The sequence below is a fragment of the Zeus faber genome, assembly GCF_960531495.2.
Source record: "Zeus faber genome assembly, chromosome: 2".
Classification (NCBI taxonomy): Eukaryota; Metazoa; Chordata; class Actinopteri; order Zeiformes; family Zeidae; genus Zeus; species Zeus faber.
The window spans coordinates 24,863,452-24,884,744 of record NC_137189.1 but is presented as its reverse complement, the minus strand read 5'-3'; the positions used below and the strand labels follow the sequence as shown (position 1 = coordinate 24,884,744).

The 21,293-nt window shown below is 44.3% G+C and overlaps 2 protein-coding genes across 3 annotated transcripts in view; one reads left to right on the top strand and one right to left on the bottom strand.

The window, feature by feature from the left end:
- The window catches only part of LOC307248283 (uncharacterized protein), a 39,396-nt gene extending 28,887 nt beyond the window's left edge, over positions 1-10,509 (bottom strand). For both annotated transcript variants that reach the window (XR_013844769.1, XM_080024631.1), the window contains exons 1-11: positions 10,202-10,509; positions 4,944-5,156; positions 4,554-4,778; positions 2,939-2,955; positions 2,803-2,835; positions 2,202-2,234; positions 1,696-1,749; positions 1,233-1,325; positions 963-1,037; positions 678-722; positions 341-394 (exon numbers count right to left, since the gene is read on the bottom strand). Coding sequence is in view for 1 of the 2 variants with exons in the window: in XM_080024631.1 (XP_079880757.1) it covers positions 341-394; positions 678-722; positions 963-1,037; positions 1,233-1,325; positions 1,696-1,749; positions 2,202-2,234; positions 2,803-2,835; positions 2,939-2,955; positions 4,554-4,778; positions 4,944-5,156; positions 10,202-10,280 (921 nt within the window). In the remaining variant the exon portion in view is untranslated. The remainder of the gene's footprint in view (positions 1-340; positions 395-677; positions 723-962; positions 1,038-1,232; positions 1,326-1,695; positions 1,750-2,201; positions 2,235-2,802; positions 2,836-2,938; positions 2,956-4,553; positions 4,779-4,943; positions 5,157-10,201) is intronic.
- A 5,578-nt stretch (positions 10,510-16,087) lies between these two features.
- pjvk (pejvakin) lies at positions 16,088-19,472 on the top strand (the record flags this gene model as incomplete). The annotated part of the gene is made up of 6 exons (XM_080020874.1): positions 16,088-16,304; positions 16,407-16,602; positions 16,686-16,827; positions 16,966-17,083; positions 17,670-17,813; positions 19,171-19,472. The coding sequence occupies 6 exons, from the start codon at positions 16,088-16,090 to the stop codon at positions 19,470-19,472; spliced, it is 1,119 nt and encodes a 372-aa protein (XP_079877000.1).
- Between the last annotated feature and the right edge of the window lie 1,821 nt (positions 19,473-21,293).

The window sequence follows — 21,293 nt, the reverse complement described above, 5'->3', positions numbered from 1 at the left end:
TCAGCACTTACTGGTAATATTTAGAACATTAGGGGTTACAGAGTCACAGAGAAAGTGTCCCCATTTTGCACGGTTTCGTTCCATACATCATCCCCAGACCCATTTGTATTTATTTTGTATTTATAGATATTATTCATGTCATTTGAATGCAAAATAGTTATACCCAACAAGCGGACAAAAGAATTCAACCCGTGGCAACACTTCAAAAGAAGCTCAATTTCGTGGGAAAACCGCAGACCTGGAAACACTGCTAGAGCTCCAACGCTGTACTTTTATTTCTAACAGTCTAAACAGGAAGTGAAATGGCAGAATGTGATTGGTCATCTGGTACAGGTCCTACCATCAGTCCAGGTTCCCCGGCCTCCCCTGGAATCCCCTGGGCTCCACTCGGACCCTGAATAATGGGCAGTAAATATGAAAATATGCAATCAATGCAATAACTATTATATATCTAATATAAATATATCCTGTACTTTGGGGGAAAACCACATATAATTTAGACTCAGTAGATTGAACTTTATCTCTAAAATGTACACACTTTTGTTTCCAATGAACAAGTCCTAAAAAGGTGACGTTTCCACCAGTTTCTGGTTTCATCATAAAGTTTATTACCGTGGATCCAAAATGGCCGCCTGGCAGTCTTTCTAATTTCTAATCTCTGATCCCAGAAGTCTTACGTGTGGTCCTGGTGCTCCAGTAGGTCCTCGAGCTCCGGCTTCACCCTGCAGGTAACAGACGTTTTAAACTGGTTCAAACAGCAACCGTTATATCAACACAGAAATAACCATATTGCTAATCTAATGGATTAACAATCTGATGGATTACTGATCTAAAGGATTTCCAATGTAATGAATTACTAATCTGATATATTATTAATATAATGGATTACTGATTTAATGGATTTTGTAATTTGTTGGAATACTAATCTGATGGATTACTAATTTTATTAATCCAGGACTCACCCTGGTCCCAGTGACCATCCCTGCTAGACTGGACTTCTCATTGAATCCTGAAGCCATGTGAGAAAACAGTTGGCCCTAGAAGGAGAGAATGGAGGGATGAGACGACTAGGGGATGAAGGGTGACTTTAATCACAGATTTAAATCTTTTGAGATTAAACTCATAACTCATTGGTATAATCAACGGACAGCACACAATCAAGTCTAAATATGACCAAACAAATGATAAGTTATTGTAGAGTGGTTTTTAGAGTTATGAGAGGTGGCGCTCACCCCGGGATGCGAGGGCTGTCCGGGGGGTCCCACTTGACCGGGATTGCCTGGGATTCCGGGCTCTCCGTCGTACCCTGGAGGTCCCTGCGCCCCCTGGTGGTCCGAGGAACAACAACATCCATAACAGATCAGAAACAGATTAGACAACAAACCCGTTTCAACACTATTGTCAGGATGTTAACGACGAATTGAAGTAATGAAGTTATGAAATGTTATGAACACACATGAAACAATAGAGTTATAAAGAACATCTGTATCGTAAAAAAACAGTGTAATGCCATTTTTCATCTGAATTAATATGAACAAAAAATATCAACGTTCTTATTTATATGGTTTTAAACTTTAACAACGTGATATAATGTAATGCAATGTAATAATATAATAACAATATTTTAGATAAAATCTAATAATATAATAATTTAATATAATATATAATGATAATATAACATTTTAACAGTCGTACCCGTCGCCCCTTGAAGCCGTTCAGTCCTCTGGGGCCTTGCACTCCTGGAGGTCCCTGGAACAACACAAATCGATACGATTAAACTCTGATTATTGATCATTAACGAGGGCAAAACTAAATGATTGTCTCAAAATAACGTTTAATACTTTAAATATCCAGCATTATTGTATTAAAAGTAAGAAAAGCACCATGAAGTTCCATCATTCTTGTTACTATGATTTATATGAAGCATTAAGACTTGGAATGGATTATCTCATATTATCTTTCAACGCTGAACAAGGTGTGAATTAAGATGTATGTAATTATTTATAAATATTAAACACTTTACCTAAGGTATTTTCTGTGTTGTCCTGACATTTTAGATTAAAAAGAGTGGCGATTTTGCGCCCTCTAGTGTCCATGTGATCAAACAGATGGACAGACGGATAGATAGACAAGATTCAAGATCAAGATTCAAGAGGTTTATTTGTAGACAGACAGACAGACAGACAGACAGATAAACCTACCATTGGTCCAGCCCGGCCTGGGATTCCAACCACCTATAAAACAACAACAAATTAGTTAATTTGTCATAAATAGTGAAAATCTGTTTCATTTAAAGGAGCCTCACATTTACCTTATGGTGGTGCTGTAATTAAAGTGTAATATTTCAAAAGGCCATAACTCTGCGCTACAAATAAGTCAATGAGTTTAAACTTCGGCTACTAAGATTTTCCGCAATTTTGGATTATTTGAAATACAGAAAACAAAAATATGGGTGTGGTCTAACATCAACTCAACCCTGAGTCATTGTCTTTTTGTCCGATCATCACACTTTGATGCCGATATACTGTATAGAAACACTAGACATATGAAAAAGACGTGTGAATAAGCAAATCTGAACCACAGGAGGGCTCTGAAAATCCCCCAAAAATCTTCTTATGTGGCGGACAATGTTTCCCGGCCATTGTTTAAAAGTCTTCAGAGCCCACAGAGTATGGGTGGATGGTAGCGCCCCCTAGGTTTCGTCACTTCATGGCTCGTCACTCCATGGCTCACAGCTCAGGTTGGTGTTTACAGTCACCATGACAACTAGCTAAGTGGTCTTAAAGATGGAACTCTACTTACATATGGAATATCACCAGGCTCCCCCTTCTGACCCTGAAATTAATACAAAGAGACATGAACATCATAAATAAGAAATATATAAAGTGAAATTAAATATCTGTGGTATTTTCCAACTCCAACCATAGCTGCTGCTTACCCTGAAGGCCACAATGTCTGGAATAAAGGAGAAAAGGAATGTTTTGTTAGAAGTATGTGGTTTCATGAATTTTCAGATATAAAATGCAGATATGTGTTTGTAATAATGATGTCTCTTTGATGAGAACATCAAAGAGACATCATTATTACAAATACATATCTGCATTTTATATCAGAATCATATCAGAAAAGTTATTTATTTGAGACAGGCCATCAGTTCAATGGGTTAGGATTTAAGGTTTAGGATTTAGGTATTAGGGGTAAAGAGCTGGTTTTGAACAGGGTCCCCATTGGGGCAAGTGCAAGGGCAACAGTGCCTTGACCCCCCTCTTGTGGGGATAAAAGGTATATTATTTGAAGCCGAGGAATGGTTCAGCCTTAACTATGGCAGTGTCGCCAGCGGTGGTGAGCTATTCATAGTTCTGCACGGCTGCCACCAGAAGCCTGCTGCCAGCGCCGTCCTCTTTGAATATTATTGCACATCTTATTACCATTATTGCACATGTTATTGTTCTACCCAAAATTCACCACGCTACTCAGCCCAGTTTCTGAGCCACACAAGCGCAAAATATTTATATATACACATACATACTTAGATATTTCTTTTTTTAAATTAAACAGGGTGGCTCAGCTCAGTCGGGCTGTTGCATGGTGCTCAAGGTGGCCTCCTTCAGAGCTGAGCCCTCCAGAGGTGCAAGGTATAGGAGGTTCCTCCTTGAATCCAAACCCTGATCCCTCAGAGAAGAGGAAACAGTGCCCCTTCTGCTTGTTCTTCACACTTAGACTGTGACTTTAGAACTAAGCCGCTCCCCTCCCTCCCCCGAGGTGTAACCACCCTCCCTCGAGACGGAAGTGCCTTCCCAAAACGGGACCACCCTCCCATGAAGTGGGCCCACCGTGGGACGATCAGTCCTCAATCTGGACCGACCAGCTGTTAACTCGGCTAGGATGCTCCGGTCCCCATCCTGTCCGGATAGGGACCTCACCTCCTCCTCAATTCCTGATTGGAAAGCCCCAGAATTTCCAAAGGGAAGAGCCGGACCCAGAGTCCAAGTACTTCCTGCATCCCTCAGGACCCAAGGCAGCATGAACCTTCACTGGGGACCAGGCTTCCCCATCTGAAGATTGCTTTACTGGTTGCTTCCAGAGACCAGACCAAAGAGACCTCCTTAAAGCCACCTCCAGGGGGCACCTGGACCAACCACGACCTACCATGGCTTCCGGTTGTGTCCCCCACTGAAAGTTCTGAGACTCTGGAGACCCCAGAAGGAGTCCACAAGGGTTAGGGTTAGCCTGGTCTAATAGGGTTAGGGTAAGCCTGGTTTAATATGGTTAGGGTTAGCCTGGTCTAATAGGTTTAGCCTGGTCTAAGAGTGTAAGGGTTAGCCTGGTCTCATGGGGTTAGCCTGGTCTAATAGGGTTAGGGTTAGCCTGCTTTAATCAGGTTAGCCTGGTCTAATAGCCTGACTTGATGCTCTGGTGTTTTGACACGTGAGATTAAATGACTTTCCATGTACTTCCTTACAGGTCAAACATGCAGCGGCAGCAGTACTGTAGCAGCTAACATTCATTGACCATTTTAAGGTCAAACTTAATCAGAACTGGTCCAACCCTACCGACTGTCCTGCCGGCACTGGCGAAGGTGTCGCAGACCGGGCAGCACTCGCCCTCCCGGGTCACGACCTCCTGGCAGTTTCCTAGGTCCTCACAGGGCACCTCGTCACAGATCGCCACGCCATGTTCACACACGCACACTGTGCACGGCTCCGGCCTCCAGATGGCGCTGTGCTGCCAGACCATACCGTCTACCGTGCAGTTTGCTGCCTGTTCCACCTCAAGGACTGATAAAAACATTTAAATTAGCTCTAGCTTCACACCAGCACTGAGGAAAACAAGTAATTGACTGTTGGTGTTTCATAGAACAAACCTCCTTTAAAATCGTCGGTAATCGTTAAAAAAACTATAAAACCCGATTTGCATTGGACCAGTAAATCAGTTGCGTTTACCTGCTTGGGCCTCTGTGCTTGGTGTAGTTGCAGCGTCCAAACACACGGGGCAGCATTCCCCCTGTGGGGTCGTGGTGGAACTGCAGTCACCCAGGTCCTCACAATTCACGTCCTCACAAACCACCGTCCCCGCCGTGCAAACACAGATCCGACATGGCTCCGGATTCCACATCTCGTTGTTGCCGTAGACTTTTCCGTTTTCTTCACATGAATCTGAGCGACGGAAACATGAAAGTAGTGTCAATGTCCAGCATGAGTTTGAGTTTAAATTCATGAAGAAATTATGCGATTTAATCACGTTGATTAAATGTAGTCGCCATTTAGAAAACACAGACAAAGAAGTTGATGAAAAAATAGAACTTATTTTGAAATGAGCCAACGGTAGAGCTACAGATAGAGACCTCCATTTTGGAATAAACTGTTTACATGATAACAGGCTTGTCCGAGACAAAGCTTAATGTTACTCACAAAAAATAAAATGACATCATCGGCAAAGTCGTACAAGATGCATCGACATTCACGGTGCAACACAAGAACACAGCAACGCTTCCTGAGCAGAGAAAGCTGCAGGTAGCTAAGCTAAGCTAGAGGTAGCAGCGCATGACGAACACACCTTCTCTGGAACAGATGGATTTGTTTTGTTCAACTGGTTGTTGTGCAGCAGCAGGATTGGTGCGATCAGCACTAAATCAGTAATAATCTGTGGAATGTTAGCATCGTTAGCATGCTCCTTGGCAAACTAAACCACTCCTTGTACGACAGAACCAACAAGCCTGATCTGCTCCAAACTCAGTGAATTCCTCTAAATCACACGGAGAGAACGAGGAACACGACAAAGTGTCACATGTGGACGATTGGGAGCAGAGCTGAGGGAAGGAAAGACCCCGCCTGAAGAGAAGAGCTTCATGTGCTGATGGAGGACAAAGGACAGACGCAAGGACACAAACTCAGTCAGAAGAACCAAGGGACAGCCTCCATGAAGCACCCTCCATGGAGCACCCTCCATGGAGCAGCCTCCAAGGAACAGCCTCCACGGAGCAGCTTCCACGGAACAGCCTCCATGAAGCACCCTCCATGGAACAGCCACCAAGGAACAGCTTCAATTGAGCACCCTCCATGGAACAGCCTCCACGGAACAGCCTCCATGGAGCACCCTCCACGGAACAGCCACCAAGGAACAGCCTCAATTGAGCACCCTCCATGGAAGAGCCTCCATGGAACACCCTCCATGGAGCAGCATCCATGGAACAGCCACCAAGAAGCAGCCTCCGTGGAACACACTCCATCGAGCTGCCTGCTGAAATGCAGAGCGTCCACGCCCTTCCCAACGCTCCAGTATACCGGTTTCAGCCCCTCCTGAGCGCACAAGGCAGCACTCCCCCTCTGGGGTGTGGGTGGTACTGCAGTGACTCACATCCTCACAGACCACAACCTCACAAAGCACCGTCCCTTGGTCGCACACACAGACCCAACATGCCTCCGGGGTCCACCCTGGTTGTTGGAGAACACCTCTCCATCATCTGAACAGGAGTCTTCATCCAGAGAACACAAACTCACATCAGGGCCTGACTAATCCAACAAGCAACTTTCACTCTTGAGAGTGTAGCTGGACTTAAAAACAAAGAAAAACAATGTGCATCACCACCTTCATGGTCTTCAAACTGTATTCATCCCTTCTCCACAACGCTTAAAATGAACGACACGTTTCTAGATGATATTTTCTCAGGGTTTATATGGTTCTGCAGAGTCACATTGTTGTTGGTTCTTTTAGGTATTTCTGAAATGGATCTAATTACAGTTAGTTAGTTCATTACTAAAGGACCAGTCTGCAGTAGTACGTGGCCCGCAGGCTGCCAGTTGAACACCCCCCCCCCCATCCTGTGGGTAAAGGACTGTTGGAGGCGGCTTTCTCATCTCGTTGCAGAAAAACAGTAACAGTCCTAACCCTGTCACTTCCTGTTTCATTATTATTATTATTATTATTATTATTATTATTATCCTTATTGTTATTATTATTATTATTGTTATTGTTATTATTATTATTATCCTTGTTATTATTATTATTATTATTATTATTATTATTATTTTTAAAATTAAGTATTATTAGAATGCTGTCATTACTATTTTTTTCACTACTATACTACCACCAGACAATATATATTATATATTTAAGAATATTTATACAATACGGCCACACACTTAGTTACAATTGTTTACTATTATTTACTCTTATTTTATTTACTATTAACTGACCTAGTGCTGCTATGTACTATTTGTCCTTTGTGTAGCTTACTAGTAAGCGTGGTGGTGCTGCTCTCTGCAGCTTCTGTTTATATCTGTAGCCTATGTATATTTTATTTAATTCTATTTAAATTTATTTATTTAAACTTTTTTTTTTTTTAAATAATGTGCTATCTAAACTTAACTTTGTGACTCCTGGAATTTTAGTAAAAGTGCACGTTCAACGTGCCCACCTGCTGTGGCGCTGGCAGCGTCTTAATGCTAAGCGCTACGTGCTAATTATGTGGCGGAGCCGCTCCCTGAGCCCGAGGCCCCGAGTTATTTCAGGGTAACCACAAACCACAAAGCACCGGCTGCACGGAGGCCAAGATGGAGGCCTGGGGCTCCTGTGCGCCGACGTGCATGCCCGGCAAGCCGTGCGCGGTGGTGTGCCACGCCCGGTGCCCAGCGAAGCAGCACTTCTACTGTCATCAGAAGCCGGTCCATCGTCCACTGGTTTGGGAACACAGCCATGGTTCGTAAGAAGAGGCTGCCAGCCTTTCAATGTGGACAGTAAAGGTGTCAGGGTGAACCCGGTGGTCCAGAACCCCCTCCCAAACTCCTAGACCACCCTGCTAGACTCCCCTCCTAGACTCCTACCCCTCTCTCTCTCCCAGACTCCTAGACCCCCCTCCTATACTCCTAGATCCCCCTCCCAGACTCCAAGACCACCCTCCCAGACTCCTAGACCACTCTCCTAGACTCCTAGACCCCCTCCCAGACTCTTAGAACCCCGTCCTACACTCCTAGACCACCCTCCCAGACTCCTACACCACCCTTCCAGACTCTCAGACCCCCCTCCCAGACTCTTAGAACCCCCTCCTACACTCCTAGACCACCCTCCCAGACTCCTACACCACCCTCCCAGACTCTCAGACCCCCCCTCCCAGACGCCTAGACCCCCCTCCCAGGACCAGAATCACACCAACTAGGTTTGTGGTCAAGATCAAGTGTTTTCTTTCTATTTAAAGCGTCCGAAAGTCGAGGACGCTCTGAAGGAACATCAGAGAAGGAGCTTGAACCTCTCACCTCCAGGATGTTCTAAAATAAATCCTGTTCTCCAGCTCCAGAGTGAGATGATACAGAAGAGAAGAGTGAGGTCAGAAAGGTGAAACAACAGCCACAGCCTACGCTCAGTTATCTGCATTTTGATCGAAACCCCTTCAGCTTAAACCGAGCTGCAAAACACCTGATGGTCCCTCATCAGTTACTTTAAATAAGGTCCCATTTCGACGGCCACTTCATTGGCTTCAGTTTTGTGTATCATGGAATGTTTCAGATCTCAGTGAAAGAGTATCTTTAAATTGAACATTCCATAATGCATCTCTCTGGGTGTGTCCGTCTGCCTCTGGACCAAGCTCTGACCAAAATTAGTGCCTTGCTTCTGTCCGAGCCCGGAGAGAGGCCACATCATTACAGCCTGGGCCCCAAACGTCCTGGTTCCATCTCCACCAGAACAGAAATAGACCTAGAGCCAGAGACTATTTACATCCTGCTTTGTTCCTCCTCAGGACGCTCTGTCTCAGAATAGGCTTCACAGCCAAACTGAAACGTTCCTTTAGAGAGACGCCGGTTTTTGGGAGAATTTTTTCTTATCTTATCTTATCTTTCCCAGATTCCCAGACCTCTGCTGTAGAGATGCGGGAAGCTGCTGTGGAACTAGCCTAGTTCCACAGGAGCTATGCTAGTTGAACCCATTTGCAGCCTTGGATTGAGCTAACACAGTTAGCATGAGTTTTTGGAAAGTGTATTTCCCTAATTTCACAGGAGCTAGGCTAGTTGATCCCCTCTGCAGCCATGCATTGAGCTCACACAGTTAGCATGAGTTGCCTGAAGGTGTATTTCCCTAATTTTACAGGAGCTGGGTTAACTGATCCCTTCTGCAGTCATGCATTGAGCTAACACAGATAGCATGCCACATTGCTATCCTGGTTGTGGATACACCGCAAGGACACTGCTACTTGGTCAAACTCTGGGGAAGATATTTCCCAGAATTCCCCAAAAACTCTTTAAAGGTCTTCAGGAAAGTGGATCTGACGAAGCGTAGTTTGGTTTTGTTTCAGTCGAATTATTACGTTCTGTCCAGGACATTTACACCGCCTGCTCAGGGTTCTGGTTGAGGGTGCGACGCTGGTGTTCGGCTCCAAACGTCAGGAGAGTTTGGACTGAGTGAAACCAAAACAAAGGAACAGGATCCGAACCACATCCACTGGTAAACAGTAAAAACATAACAATAAAAAATATATAATAATAATAATAATAATCATCATCATCATCAGCATAAAACATCTAATTTTGCTTGAAAAAGCGGCATAAATTAGACCAATTTATTTCCTTAAATAAGACATGTTTTCATATGTGCTATTTTCCTACATTTATTCCCAATGTTCACGAATCAAATGTAAAGTTGAACATGTTTCAGTTTTTTCGTAATATTAGAATCTTTTAGCGATATTCTTTAGAGCGTCTCAATATGGGAGTTTATAGGAATATGGGGAGTTTATATTGATGAATATTTAAACAAAACTGCTTGGACATAGAGTTTATATTGATGAATATTTTTGTTTCTCTTTGGCCCATCAGCTAAATTAAATTGATTTCTTAACTTTATTTTCATGGGATCACAAATTATATGGAATTTTTTTATTTTTCTCTGAAGCTTTTAATTTTGAAGAAATATATGGGATAGCATCTCCATATCAGACATAGGGTTTATATTTCTGTTTCTCCTTTGAGTTCAATTCTCCTTTGTATTTTCCTAAAATGCGACTAAAACTATACTATAAAATACTACATCCTATTTTGCAAATCCTATATACATCAAAATGTTTTTTTTTTTTGTCAATATCAAACATTTGAAGCGGAATCCTGCCTGCATCTCTCTATCAGACCCACAGGAGTTATTTCTGAGTAAACCTGCGTTGAACCATCCTGGAGTCTGGGTTCTTGAATCTGGTTCCAGGTTCCAGGTCTCTTACCTTTCTGGGTGTCCTGGCTGGTCACACTGATCACCTGGACCACGAGGGCCAGACAGACCATAATAATCCTGGAGTCCATGTCTGCAGCCAGACCTGCAGGGGACCTGGAGGACAAGGAACTGGACCTGGGTCTTCGCTCTGCTGGGATTGGACCGGGACCTGGATCAGGAGGGACCTTGGACGACCTGGATCAGGGTCCTCACTCTGCTGGGACCTGGATCTGGAGGAAACTGGAGGAACCTGGACCTGACAACCCAGAGAAGAATGAGGTTCCAAGGAACCAGGTTCCAGATGAAGCTTCTAGATGAGTGACTCCAGTCCCACTAGAGCAGAGTCTCTCTCTCTCTATCTCTCTCTCTCTCTCTCTCTTTCTCTCTCTCTCTCTCTCTCTCCCTCCCCCTCCCTCTCTCTCTTTTCTTTCCTTTTTCTCCCCTCTCATCAGTTTTCTTGTAATTTTTCTGGACCAAACTGCTGCAGATTACAGACCATGAAAATGACCAGAAGTATAATTTTATATCTTTGATTTTATTTCTAGTCGTTCCATCATATTTCCCTTAAGAAAATATATTTTCTGCCAAAAGGGAAAAATAACTCTGAACTAAGAGTTTCAGCGCAGTTTGACCTGAGTTACCTTACCCATAACCCTTACCCATAACTTTACCTTACCCATAACCTCACCATATCCTTAACCTTACCCATAACCTTAACCTACCCATAACCTAACCATACCCATAACCTAACCTTACCCGTAACCTTAACCTTAGCCATAACTTAACCTTAGCCATAACTTAACCTTACCCATAACCTAACCACACCCATAACCTAACCATACCCATAACTTAACCTTACCCATAACTTAACCGTACCCATAATTTATCCTTACCCATAACCTAACCCTACCCATAACTTATCCTTACCCATAACCTAACCATACCCATAACTTAACCTTACCCATAACTTATCCTTGGCCATAACCTAACCTTACCCATGATCTTAACCTTAGCTATAACTTAACCTTACCCATAACTTAACCTTACCCATAACCTAACCATACCGATAACTTAACCTCACCTATAACTTAACCTTACCCATAACCTTACCCCACCCATAACCTAACCATACCCATAACTTAACCATACCCATAACTTAACCTCACCTATAACTTAACCTTACCCATAACTTTAACCTTACCCATAACTTAACCTTACCCATAACCTAACCTTATCCATAACCTAACCATACAAATAACCTAACCTTACTCATATCTTACCCGTACCCATAAATGAACCAACTCAGGATAAAACTACGAGACATGAACATGCGGTTTCCCTCCATCGTGTCGTGTTCCAGGCAGCTGATGTGTTTTCCAGGTTTTACAGGTTCAGTCCTTCGAGAGGAACATCACAACAAGGAAAGGCAACAAAGACGATAAATCAGCTCATAATGTCTTAAATCTTCTTAAAATGTGTAAAAGATCTAAACAAGTTTCTTTATTCTATTGCTGAGATGTTTCCAAGCAAAACAAAAAGGCCAAAATATGACTGAGTATATATTTATTTATTTTTCTGTGAACAAGTTGCCGTAGGGTCGTCCAACACGTTGGATTCACATTAAGTTCCTGAGAGTTTTGTGTCCTGGGGGAAGAAGCAAAGGATCATGGGAAAACAGCCAGATCTGAGCTCCATAAACACCAGAGAAGAAGAAGAAGAAGAAGAAGAGGAAGAAGAAGAAGAAGAAGAAGAAGAAGAAGAAGAAGAAGGCATGTTTAAAACCTACAGACCCTGATAAGCTGCTGAGTGGGGAGGATGAGAGACAGGTGTAGATAGATAGACAGGAAGACACGTACACAGACAGCGAGATACAGACTAAAGGATTGACAGGCAAACAGGCAGACAGGTATCTTCCTGCTGTCCTTCTGTCGAGCTTCCAGACTAATATGAGCGTTCCACCTTGTTAGTCTGGAAGCTGCTGTGAACCCTGTAATTCATAATTCTTCTCGTTTCTATGATTTGTGTGTAGTGTGAGGTTTTGACATCATAACGCCGCTTCCCCCAGACGCTGTTTTAGAGACAGACATTAACGAGTTCAGGAGTCGGCCAATTAACATTCCAACGAGTCCTATTCCCAGTCAGAGATAAACTGCTTCTGTAGAATACTACTACTACTACTTCTTATACTACTACTACTACCACTACTTCTTCTACTTCTACTACTACTACTACTACTACTACTACTACTACTACTACTAATACTACTAAAACTACTACTACTATTACTACTACAACTATTACTACTACTAGTACTACAACTACCAGTATTACTACTACTACTACTACTACTACTACTACTACTACTACTATTACTACTACTAATACTGCTCCCCGGGTACCACTATATGGCAGCCCACTGCTCCTAGATACGTCAGTTACTAGGATGGGTGAAATGCAGAGAAATGCATTTCGTTGCCTCAGTACTTGTACTCTGTGCAATGACAATAAGTTGAATCCAAACTACTAAACTAAACGACTACTACTAATACCACTACTACTAATAATAATAATATTACTGCTATTACTACCATTAATACTACTACCTCTATTACTACTACTAATACTACAAATATTATGACTACTACTACTACTAATACTACTATTACTATTACTACTACTAATACTAATAGTCCTACTACTAATACTAATAGTCCTACTCACACTATTACTACTACTATTACCACTACTATTACCACTACTACTACTACTACTACTACTACTACTACTGTTATTACTACTAATACTAATAGTCCTACTACTACTACCACTAATACTACCACTACTACTACTACTAATAATAATAATAATACTTATACTACTATTACTACTACTATTACTACTACTACTATTGCCAATACTATTACTACTACTAATAGTCCTACTACGAGTACTAATAATCCTACTACTATGACTACTACGAGTACTATTATGACTACTAATACTAATAGTCATACTACTACTACAATTACCCCTACTACTAATATTTTGTTCCTTTACTGTTGATGCTGCAGAGAAGTCTTGTCATGAAGCTGTTTTTTTTAATTCTCCAAAATTTGGATTTGCTCCTTAATAGCCCGTTAGAACCAGACTGTCTGTCTGCCTGTCTGTATGGCTGTCTGTCTAACTACCTATCTGTCTGACTACCGGTCTGCCTGCCTGCCTGTCTGTCTGTGTGTCTGTCTATCTGTTTGTCTAACTAGCTTTCTGTCTGACCTATGAAATCTTGTTTCATTTTTTTGAAAACAAACAATTTATTGTGGAAAGTGCAAATACACAGGAAAACACTGCAGTGTTGCATGCTAACTGTGTTAGCACAATGCATGGCTTCGGAGGGGATCAGCTAGCCTAGCTCCTAGTAACTCTTGTTAATCTACCTTTCAGCAGATCAGAGGCTCCTGAGTTGTGACGATTATGACAGTTAGCATTTAGTGAGCATGTTGTGAAGCTGTCTCAGAAGAAGCAGAGGAGGTCGTCCTTCCTTCCTTTCATTCTTCCATTCTTCCTTCCTTCCTGCATTATTTCCTTCGTAGTAAAATGAACGGATGAATCCAGTGTGCAGGTTCCTCCACATCTCTGAGTTTCTTCCATTAAAAAACAACTTCCTGTTCCTACCTTAGTTCCTTCCCACATAACTACCGACATTCTTCCTTCCCCCCACCCTTCCTCCTTCCTACACACCTTCTATACTTCCTGCCAACCTTCGTTCCTTCCTACCAGTATGCAGGTTCCTCCATGTCTCAATGTCTGTTTCTTTTATTAAAAAAACAACTCCATGTTCCTTCCTTCCTTCCTTCCTTCCTTCCTTCAATCCTTCCTTCCCACCTTCTATTCATCCTTCCAATCCCTCTATCCTTCCTCCCTTCCCACCTTCCTTCTTTCCTTCCTTCTTTCTTTCCTTCTTCCTACCTTCCTTCCTTCCCACCTTCTATTCATCCTTCCAATCCCTCTATCCTTCCTCCCTTCCATCCTTCCTTCCCACCTTCCTTCTTTTCTTCCTTCTTTCTTTCCTTCTTCCTACATTCCTTCCTTCCCACCTTCTATCCTGCCTACCTACCTTCCTTCCACCTACCTTCCTTCGAACCATCTATTCTTCCTTCCATCCATCCTTCCTTCTTTCCTTCCGTCCCGCCTTTTATCCTTCCTACCTACCTTCCTTCCCACTTTGCATTCTTCCTTCCATCTATCCATCCTTCCTTCCAGCCTTCCTTTCCACCTTCTTTCTTTCCCTCTTTCCTACCTTCCTTTCTTCTTTCCTTCCTTCCTTTCTTCCTTCCATCCTTCTTTCCTTCCTATGTTCCTTCCTTCCATCCACCCTTCCTATCTTCATTCCTTCCTTCCTTCCTTCCTTCCTTCCTTCTTTCCTACCTTAATTTCAGTGTGCAGATTCCTCCATGTCGCTTCCATTAAAAAACAATTTCCTGTTCCATTCTTTCCTTCCTCCTGTGGATTCGGGCACGTCACATCTGGAATCCTCTCATTTCCCTGTAGGACGTTTAGGAATCATGTTTCCAAACAGAGTTGAGGAGCAGATCCTCTTCTCTTAAGATAAGATAAGAAAACATGTTTGTATCTTGACTAAAGGTTTGACTGTACAGATACAGAGGATTCCCAATTTAAGAATTTCCTGGGGGGGGGGGGGGGGGGGGGGGCGGGGGCGGCTACCACGCTATGAGACACCATGTTGATAATCACTGATGTAGTTTTTCAAGCAGTAGTTAATTACAGTACAGTAAGACTATGCTATAATATACTACAAATTATTTTTATGAGAAAATATACTTTGCTGAATCATTGGCCGAGCGATTCTAATTCTGACATAATTCCCTCAGGAATGAATAATACAGTATCTAACAGTATAGAATATTAGTATAATAGTATAATAGAATAGCATGTAACTGTCTCTAGTAAGTGGAATGTGTTTATAACTTTTATAACTTATAAGATTATTCTATAACTGAAATATGATGTGTCTACATTTCATTTAAACAAATGGATGATCATGGTAACAGCTGTTCAGGTCAGAACAATTTAAAAACCACCTGACACCAGTCCTTGACATCTCAGGTGTCATGTGACCTGGAGGCGGTTCCTCAGCAGGTTTCAGGTTCTGTTCCCTGACACCGTCCTGCATTATTCAACCGTTTGCAGTGAACAACACAACACCCACAAGTTGCTTCAGGAAGCCCCTGAGGCAGCAACTGCAGGACATCTTTTGTCTGGAGGACACACTTTGCGATGTTTCATCTGGAGGACACACGTGAAATGATCTGTCTGGAGGGCACACTATGAGATGTTCTGTCTGGAGGACCAATATGAGATGTTCCGTCTGAAAGGACACACTATGAGATGTTCCATCTGGAGGACACACTACGAGATGTTCCGTCTGGAGGGCACACTATGAGATGTTCTGTCTGGAGGACCAATATAAGATGTTCCGTCTGGAGGACACACGATGAGATGTTCTGTCTGGAAGACACACGATGAGATGTTCAGTCTGGAGGACACACTATGAGATGTTGCGTCTGGATGACACATTATGAGATGTTCTGTCTGGAGGACACACTATGAGATGTTCCGTCTGGAGGACACATTATGAGATGTTCGTCTGGAGGACACACTATAAGATGTTCCGTCTGGAGGAAACACTATGAGATGTTCCGTCTGGAGGACACATGATGAGATGTTCTGTCTGGAGGACGCACTATAAGATGTTCCGTCTAGAGGACACACGATGAGATGTTCCGTCTGGAGGACGCACTATGAGATGTTCCGTCTGGAGGACATACTATGAGATGTTCCGTCTGCAAGACCCACTTTGAGACGTTCAGTGCTTGAGATGTTTGCTGCGGCCACCAAGAACTTTGTGAAGCAGGTGGGGGACACCGGGCGACTGGTCCCCGTCCCGGGACTGAGTGAGGCGGACCGTTTCCAGCCTCTCAGCCTGGTCACTAGGCGAAGGAAGAGGAGGAGGCTATTCTGGAAGAAGGACAAGTTCTCCTCCACACCGTTCTCCCTGAAGGATGTCCTGGTGGGGGAGAAGGAGATTACCGCCGGTAGGAAGTGGAATTATGTTATTATAGTCATATAATATTATAGTAGTAGTTATTTCTTGTTTCTAACACGTTCAGCTGTGTTCTATTCTTCTTCTATCCCAGGTGTGTCCTCCTACCAACTCCTGAACTATGAGGACAAGTCGGACGTGGCTCTGAACGGAAAACTGGGGAACCACGTGATCAATGACGTGGGCTTGAACCTCAGCGGCTCTGACTCGGTGGCTGTGAAGGCCTCCTTTGGGATTGTCACCAAACACGAGGTTGAGGTTCCCACGCTGCTGCGGGAGCTCCAGTCCAGGTAGAGCAGGAGGACCTGGTCCAGGTGGGACCATGGGGAGGTTCTGGTCCACCCAGTAGATCACTGTCTCCCTGTCTGAGCAGGAAGGTGAACCTGGACCACTGCCTGATTCGTCAGTCCAGGGAAAGTGGGCGAAGTGTCCTCTGCGTCGTCATGGAGAGCATCCGCACCACCCGCCAGTGCTCCCTGACAGTGCATGCCGGGATGAGGGGGACGACCATGAGGGTACCTGTCTGTCTGTCTCTCGGTCAACCTGTCTCTCTCTCTGTCTATCTGTCCACCTGTCTATCCACCTGTTTTTCTCGCTCTCTGTCTGTCAACCTGTCCAACCATCTATCCACCTGTCTCACCCATCCTCTCTAGTTCCAGATGGATGAGGGTCGGAACCCTCGAGGTCGTGATAAATCCATCATTATCCCGGCTCACACCACCATCGCGTTCAGCGTCTGCGAGCTGTTTGTACGCTTGGACGGACGCCTGGGTACCTGTCTCATTTTCTCACCCATCTCACTCTCGCGTCTCACTCTCCCACATGCCTCTCCTGCTACGTGTATCTCCCCCTGGTGGAGAATAAATAAAAATGGAGAAACAAGCATAAACGTAGAAGAAACTAGTAGTAGTAGTGAAGCTGTTGTCTTATTGTGTTGAACAGAGAGTGAATCGTCTTGTTTTGTCTGTTGTTTATAGCGACCAAACATGGAGGGAAGACGTTTAAAAGTAGTTTGACAAATTACAATTACGAAACAAACTGCACCAAAAGTCTTGAATAAAAAGTCTAATGACTACTTTAAACACGTTCCACATTCCTGTTGAAAATGAGATTCCCACGCTCCATTGTTAACGTATGGTTTGAAATTTCTCAGCCGCTTTGTCACTCTGTTGTCATGGTGAGACTGTCCATCTGGAGGCGCTGTGTTGACGTTCCTCCATCAACATTGTGTATCGAACCTCACTAATATTAACAGAGCCAGAACATTAGGAGTACTTTAGTACTGTAGTATATATTAATTCTAGTACAATATAGTGCATTAGTATAATAGTAGTCCACATACTCCTTCCTGTCCCAGACATCTGTGTGGCCCCAGGCTCCCTCGGGGGCTTCGAGAGGGAGCAGATCCGCCAGCAGCTCGGGGGCTTTATCGGTCGCTTCTCTGTGGGGGGGCTGCGCCGCTTCCTGTCCGGGATCGTCTATGGGAACCCCTTCAGGGCAGGTGAGCACCCGCAACATTTTAGCATGTTAGCTTCATATGAAAGTGATACTAGTCTGAAGCACAATGTTCCCAAAAACCTGAACCAAGATTCACCCTGTGCTGTCAGCATGCTGGGCATACAACACAGAGTATTTGAGCCATTGCATTCAGGACAGAGTTAGTCTGCAAGTGGAGTTCAAGTTCTCAACCTGCAATGCAACTCTTTATTAATTCTTTAATCATCAAGAACTGCTGCAATAACTCTGTCCTGTGGATAACCTGTAGGATGACAAGAGCACAGTTTTTGGTTATGGTGAGCCACCACCAACCCCCCTCTTTGGAGAACTATTTATCATGTTTGGGTCTATAAACAACTGATCACTACTCCAAGAGGGGCAGAATCACCACGGTGAGACAAATAAGCATAGAAACAAACAACATTTACACAAAAACATGAACACTGGATGACAACATGTATTGAAAAACAGTTAATTAGGTCCAGGAAAACTGGAACTACAACTGGTCACGTGGCCTCCTACTGTCATAATTATGGCAGCAAATGAGGGAGGAAAGGAGAGGAATGCAACCAGGAGGGTGCTGGGGTGCACTTGAAGCAGGTGCGTGTGTGAGAAGCCAGAGGGCCGTGGAGCAACCCCCACCCCCAGCCTTGAGGAGCATGACCCAGTCCCAGGGAGCACGAGGAGACCCCGCACCCCAGGGGCGCACACATACAACCAACCCCCGGGTGCAGGCACAAGACGCAGCCGCCGGCACAGAACCACGGCCATGGGCGCAAGGCACGGACTGTGGGCCCAGATCACGGCCTTGGGCGACAGACCGACGCCCCGCCCAAGCTGCCTGCCCCACGGGCGAGCTGGCAGGTCCCCCAGACCCACCCACGCCCTGCACAAGGGGGAGGCCCGCCCCACTGCAGCCGATGCTGGCAGGCCGCCAGGTATACAGGCCCTCCGGGGCACCCGCCGCAGAGAAGCCGCGCCGCAGAAGAAGATTCACACTTTTTTATTTTATGGGGTGGTTGATTCAATTCCATCTCTGCCTCAGTCATTTCTATGTCAGGGGATATCACTGAAGGTCAGAGAAGTTCCAATGTGACTACTTTAGAACTGACACTGTGATCTTATTGGTTCAGTAAATTCAGCTGTAGAAAACAGACCCTGGAGATGTCTCCTGACATGGGAGTTCATTGCCACTTGGATTTCTATCCATGGCCTCGCTATGGCACCCCCAGTAGGCTGCAGAGCACTGGGGGGACTTATTACTCTGTGGAAATTATTACTCTTGAACTCCTCCAAGTAATTTTCATATAATTCATATAAATTAGATATTAACATCAATGTATAATGATCTCTATTTCCAGATGAGCGGGCGTTCGAGGAGCTCGCTCACTCCGACTCCTTCATGGATGACGTGGTGACGGACTACTATGAGAAGGCCGCCAGCCTGACGGATCTCTCCGGTGCCTCCCAGAGGGCAGGCGCGCACACGCGGGTCAATCTGCTGACGCAGGGCGTCGCCAAGGGCCCATGTGCACTCTGTGGCATGGGCACACAGCGGCGAGAAACTGTGTACGGCTGCACCGAGTGCAGCGCCGCAGGGACCAGCTTCGTCCGGCTGCACGTGGTGCCTTGCTTCGACCTATGGCACAAGACGCTGCGCTGAGCGGACTACCACCAGGGGGCACTGCCGGGGGAAGCTGTGGGGGTGCTGCAGGGGAGGCACCAGTAAGGGGCACTGCAAGGGGGCTGCAGGGGGGAGCTGTTTGGGTGCTGTAGGGGTGAGCTGCAGTGAGCTACAGGGGTGAGCCCGCTTCTAAAGTCTGTGACAATCTCCCCATTCTAATGAATTGGTTTAAATTGTGTAGTACGAAAAAAGTTGGGCAATCATACTCCGTGACAAGATGAAACAAAACTTTTGTGAATATGAGCAGGAAAAAGCGTGACACCGGATTGGACGACCAGCTACTAACTAAATGCTACACTGGAGGTAATACATTTCACTCCACCAGGGGCCAGTAGAGGTGGAGGTAATACATGTGTGACTCCACCAGAGGGCAGTAGCGGTGGAAGTAATACACGTGTCTTCATCAGGGGGCAGTAGATGTGGAGGTAATACACATGACTCCACCAGGAGGCAATAGATGAGGCAGCAATACATCTGACTCCACCAGGGGGCAGTAGAGGCGGAGGTAATACATGTGACTCCACCAGGGGCCAGTAGAGGTGGAGGCAATACACCTGACTCCACCAGGGCACAGTAGAGGTGGAGGTAATACACATGACTCCATCATGGGGCAATAGATGTGGAGTTATTACACCTGATTCCACCAGGGGGCAGTAGAGGTGGAGGTAATACAGAAGAACAGAATAGATAGACGGAGGAGAGACAGAGTTTGTAAAACTAAATGTGTGTAGAGAAACCTATCCCCCTCAAGCTGCTTGATGATTGTTTAATTTATGGAACAAAATTATAAATTGTAAATACATTGTAAAAATCAATAAAACGAAGAATTCAATGAAATATTCAATGAAAATTCAATGATCTTCATTTGTTGCTACAGCACCACTCGCTGTGATGGATGGCACTGTAGTTTGCTTCGAGCATCCTGTTCTGACTTGAGGGTCGTTCCGTCTGATTTGACCGTTTGTCGCTGTTCAAAGTTGACGCCTCAGTTCAAAAGAAGAAGGAACTTGGTTTACTCAGTAGCAAGTGGGAAAAGAAACTAGAACGGATGTTGAATTTCCCCGATAGAGGAACCGATTATCTTTACAAACTCCAAACACTTTTTTGTTAAGTTTTGTTTTTGTTTTGTAATCCAGTTCAATCCAGTTCAGTCCAGTTCAATCCATTTTAATCCAGTTCATTCCAATTCAGCCCAGTTCATTCCAGTTCAGTTCAATCCAGTTCAATACAGTTCAGTCCAGTTGAATCCATTAAAATTCAGTTTAGTCCAGTTCAGTCCAGTTCAATCCAGTTTAATCCAGTTTGGTCCAGTTGCACCCAATTCAACGTGTTTCTGTACATCTCTGAGTTAAACTTGTAAATAGTAAATATTAAATATGAATAGATCATAGTGCTGATTTTTATTGTCAAATAACTGTGAAGTATCCAGTATTGCCTGGGACCGACTGGAACCGCTGGAAGGACCATCTGGGGGCCCCCGGACCGCACATGAAGCATCCCTGCTCTTGTTGATTGACTTGTTTTATTTCAACTTCCTGTTTGTTGTTCGTTCATTTCTTTTAACACTTCAACTGTATTTTAAACTCACGAAATAACTAGATACTTCCAGAAGGTTTTCAGGGTGGAGAACCTGGTGGAGCTTGAGAAACGCTCTTCCACTTTTTCCCTCCGTCGGTTCCAGAGCAACCACCAAATTTCCCGAATTATTGATTTAATGTTCCCACGGTGAAAGTTCGCAGATTTCCAAACCAGAAACCATGGGTTGATAAATCCATCCGCTGCGCTCTGAATGCTCGCACG